This window comes from Rutidosis leptorrhynchoides, chromosome 11 (assembly GCF_046630445.1).
Source record: "Rutidosis leptorrhynchoides isolate AG116_Rl617_1_P2 chromosome 11, CSIRO_AGI_Rlap_v1, whole genome shotgun sequence".
Lineage (NCBI taxonomy): Eukaryota > Viridiplantae > Streptophyta > Magnoliopsida > Asterales > Asteraceae > Rutidosis > Rutidosis leptorrhynchoides.
The window spans coordinates 56,405,272-56,409,301 of record NC_092343.1 but is presented as its reverse complement, the minus strand read 5'-3'; the positions used below and the strand labels follow the sequence as shown (position 1 = coordinate 56,409,301).

Genomic DNA, 4,030 nt, shown 5'->3' with positions numbered 1-4,030 from the left:
AATATTCATCCTCCTTGGATGAAGCCCGATGCACCCGCCCATACAATTTTCTCATGGACTTATCAATAACATAATTTTGGTCTTTGGGTTTAGTTGGGTTTTCCTTGGTTAATCCCTCGCCACATTTAGTTGATGAGTCAACTTGTATTGTGCTTGTAATGCATTGCATACTAGCAATAATTTGTGGTGTGGTCAAGGGTGTGGATGATGATTTAATACACTTAGTTCGTATACTTATGCATTTACCCTTATCTCTAAGCATCAATTTCCTGGTTCTAAAGTCAAAGAAGAACCCGCGGTTGCTAAGAATGGTCTTCCCAAAATAAGGGGTACAACCGGGTCTTCCTTAATTTCGACAATGAAAAAATCAATTGGAAATTCTATGTCCCCTACCTTAAAAATTAGGTCCTCGACAATCCCCACACTAGAGCTAAAGGATTGGTTAATTAACTTTACTCCCATTGTAGTGGGTGAAAGGTCACCTAAGCCTAACCTATTATAAATGGAATAGGGCATGAAGTTGATAATTGCCCTCGAGTCGACTAAGGATGTCAACATCTCCGACCCGTTTACATTATAAGGGATAAGGAAAGGTCCGGGATCACTCATTTTTGGTGGTAGGTTACACTTCTTTAAAATTCCATCGCACTCCTTTTTCAAGAAAGCGGTGGATGCTTGCTCAACATCTCCCTTTTGGCCATGAGTGTCTTAAATTTTTTTTTTCCATAATTGGGCATATTCTCAAGCACCTCCGCTAAGGGGAGTTTGACATAAATGTTTTCGTTATCGGCTAGAGTTGACTTACAATCCACATCCTTTAGATGTGGAAGAGGCAATGGTTGTAAATGTGAGACCGGTGTCTCATTTTTCTCCTTGGTTGTTGTAGCAAGAACCTCGACCTCGTTTTTTTGCTCCTTAATATTTAAGACATGTTCGAACTTAAGCTCTTTCTCAACCTTTACCAACTTGATTCGCTCAAAATCACCCTCTAATTCCTTGTATGTTGACTCAGTAGCCTCCATAGACATTACACTTTTAACTTGATAGGGAATGAACTTTGCATCTTCTGAATCATTCAAAAATTTGAATACCCCTAGATCCATTGTATCGCTTTCCAACGCTTTATCCAAATTAAACTTGTTCTCTTTAATGTCAATTGTGAAAGCATGATGATATTTAGGTTGATCCTCCGTGGTTGAAGCTATTGAGTTCACTTGAGCATAAGTATTGTTGGGATTTGATGAACTCGCTTGGTTGTTATTTGGATTGGTAGTGTTGCTCTCAATTGGAATAACTCTCGTGTTATTGTGACTTTGGTTTTGTTGGTGTTGTTGATGTTGTTGGTTGTGTCGGTTATTGTTGTAGTTGTTGCTAGGGTTAACTTGAGTGTTTGAAGGTAAAGTTCCTTGTGGTCTTTCGGCAACTTGGTTTGAAAGTCTTCCAACGGTACTTTCAAGGTTTTGAAATGAATCTTGTTGGTTTCGTATTTGTTGTTTCAATAAATCATTCTCTTTCAATAAGAGTGCTTCGGTCGATTCTACCTTCTTCATATAACTTTGCATCAATTCCTCTAAACTCATCGAAGGTTAAGATTGTTGGGTATTTTGTTGAGGTTGTTGATCGTAACCTTGGTTATTTTGCGGTTGACTATAACCTTGGTTGTTTTGATAATTCGAATTGGATTGGTTGTTATAAGGTTGGTTGTTGTAAGGTTGTTGGTTTTGGTATTGGAAGTTGTTATTTCGGTTTTGGTTATAATTGTTGTTGTAACTTTGGTTTCGGCTTTGGTTTTGGTTTGTAAATTCGGGTGGTGTAATGGTTTGATTGTTGAACGAAACTTGCTTTTGGTTAGGATTGTAGTAGCCTTGGTTTGATGTTCCACCCCATTGATAGTTTTGATTGCTCACGTAATTGACATGAGCATCTGAATTCATGGGTATGTCATCTAGATCAATATGGTTGCATTGACTAATTTGGGGACAATTCTTGGTGAGATGTGGCCCTTCGCATCTTTGACAACCTACTTGCATCGCGACGATCGATTGTTGTAGCTTTTTCAACTCTTTCCCATACATTTGAAATTGATTATTTAAGCTTGCAAGCGTGACTTGCCCATTATCGCTTTCTACTTGTGCTACAATTTTCCTTATCAAATCTCGCGGTGAAGGTGCCCATTCATATGTGTTAACCGAGATGTCCTCTAGCAAAGTTTCGGCCGCATTTGGCGATTTATACATAAATGCTCCCCCCGAAGATGAATCAAGATATTGCTTAGTTAAAGCATTAGTACCCCAGTAGAACGTGTTGATGTACTCTTTCTTAGTCAAACCGTGCGGTGGGCAAGCTCTTAGCATCTTCTTGAATTGTACACTCGCATCATACAAAGTTTCATCACCCCGTTGGGTGAATCCGTTGATTTCCATTTGAAGACGTTCTACCTTTGACGGTGGGAAAAATTGATTGATGAACTCATTGGTTAAATCTTGAAAAGTCCTAATAGAATAGGGTGGCAAATTCCGTATCCAAACTTTTGCATCTCCTTGAAGTGTAAAGGGGAATGCCCTTAACTTAAAAGCGTCATCGGTGACATCTTTGGTTTTATAGAGATCACAAATATCGTTAAAGTCTTGAATATGCTCGAAAGGATTTTCTTCTATTAGCCCATGGAAAAACATATCTTTGATCATCGTGAAAAAGTTACCCTCAATCTTCCAATTATCGGCTCCAATTGGTGGTTTTGTAATAGCCGGAGCTATCACCGTTGGTGTCACCAATCTAGCATTCCACATCAGTGTATCATTCGGATCATTTAGTTGCTCTTGACCAACCGGTGCTCCTTGGATGATTGGATCACCCTCTTCATTGTGAATTAGTTGACCGTTTGGATCCATATCTTCTAAATAAAATGGCATAACCTTAAAATTTTCCTTAATACCCGTTCTTCTCTACGCTTATAAACCCCGTGCACATGTTTCTCCAGATCGGACATTGGATTTGTAAACTCTTTATCCTTGTGGGACCTTGTTTTCATGCACCAAATTACCTATCCTTCAATCACAACACAAACACAATCGGTTTTCCAAATACAAAATAAAAATATAAAAACAAGAAAAGTAACTTTTATAAGGGCGAACCCTTACAAAAGGATCGGACAATTAAAAGTTTAAACCAAATATCCCACTAGCTAACCGCTCCGCGATAGCGGCGCCAAGAAATTGATGATGCGTGCATAACAATACTTCATTACCCTCTAAATTTATAAAAGAATTAAACACTACAAACAAGCACACACAACTAACGAGCAATTAGAACCCGGTTATTATAGCACTTCAATGTAAGTATTCTTTTCAAGTTCGTCCCAAGAGAGCGGTGTAAGTAGAATAATTAAAACTAGTAATTGTCCTAGGTTTTGTTTGATTGGGGGTTTTGCGATTGATTTTAATTAACAACTTCAACGTGCACAAGTAAATAAACTTAAACTTAACAATTATACTAGCAACAAGTAACAAGTAATTAAGAATTGAGATCTTAAATCACTTAACTAAGTAGTGTTCACTTACCTAATCCTCTCTATGCTTAGATTACCCCGTTTTACCCAAATTGCTATCGCACTAGTTGTTGAACTATTAAATGTTTAGCATTACTACCAAACCTTAATCAAATAACACTTTGCGAATTCACATAAGCATTGCATTCTAAGATCTAGTTAAGCATGAATGGTTATTGAGATTATGCTTGGGTTGAAATCACTTAAAACCCTTCAACTATCGAAATCACTTAAGATAATCGAACACCACTATGTTGACTAAAGGCCAATTGAAAACCAACTTAGATCAAGAACACAATTATTTGAAATCCCTAATCTAGTTGTCTTGATCACTCAAGGTGTTGAAGCACAAATTGATTCACTTCTCAAATCACTAAGAGAGCTACTCAACCTATGTAATCAAAGTAAAGCCTAAAACAAATGCATAGCAATGGATCTATAGCTAACACACTAACATTTGATCATGTAATTCATTCAAACAAC

The 4,030-nt window shown here is 37.5% G+C and overlaps 1 protein-coding gene across 1 annotated transcript; it reads right to left on the bottom strand.

Annotated features, from left to right (window-relative positions):
* Positions 1 to 261: 261 nt before the first annotated feature.
* LOC139874604 (uncharacterized) lies at positions 262 to 2,423 on the bottom strand. The gene is made up of 3 exons (XM_071862011.1): positions 1,772 to 2,423; positions 806 to 1,144; positions 262 to 707 (listed from the first exon to the last, which is right to left on the bottom strand). Exons 1-3 carry the CDS (start codon positions 2,421 to 2,423, stop codon positions 262 to 264), a joined length of 1,437 nt encoding a protein of 478 aa, XP_071718112.1.
* Between the last annotated feature and the right edge of the window lie 1,607 nt (positions 2,424 to 4,030).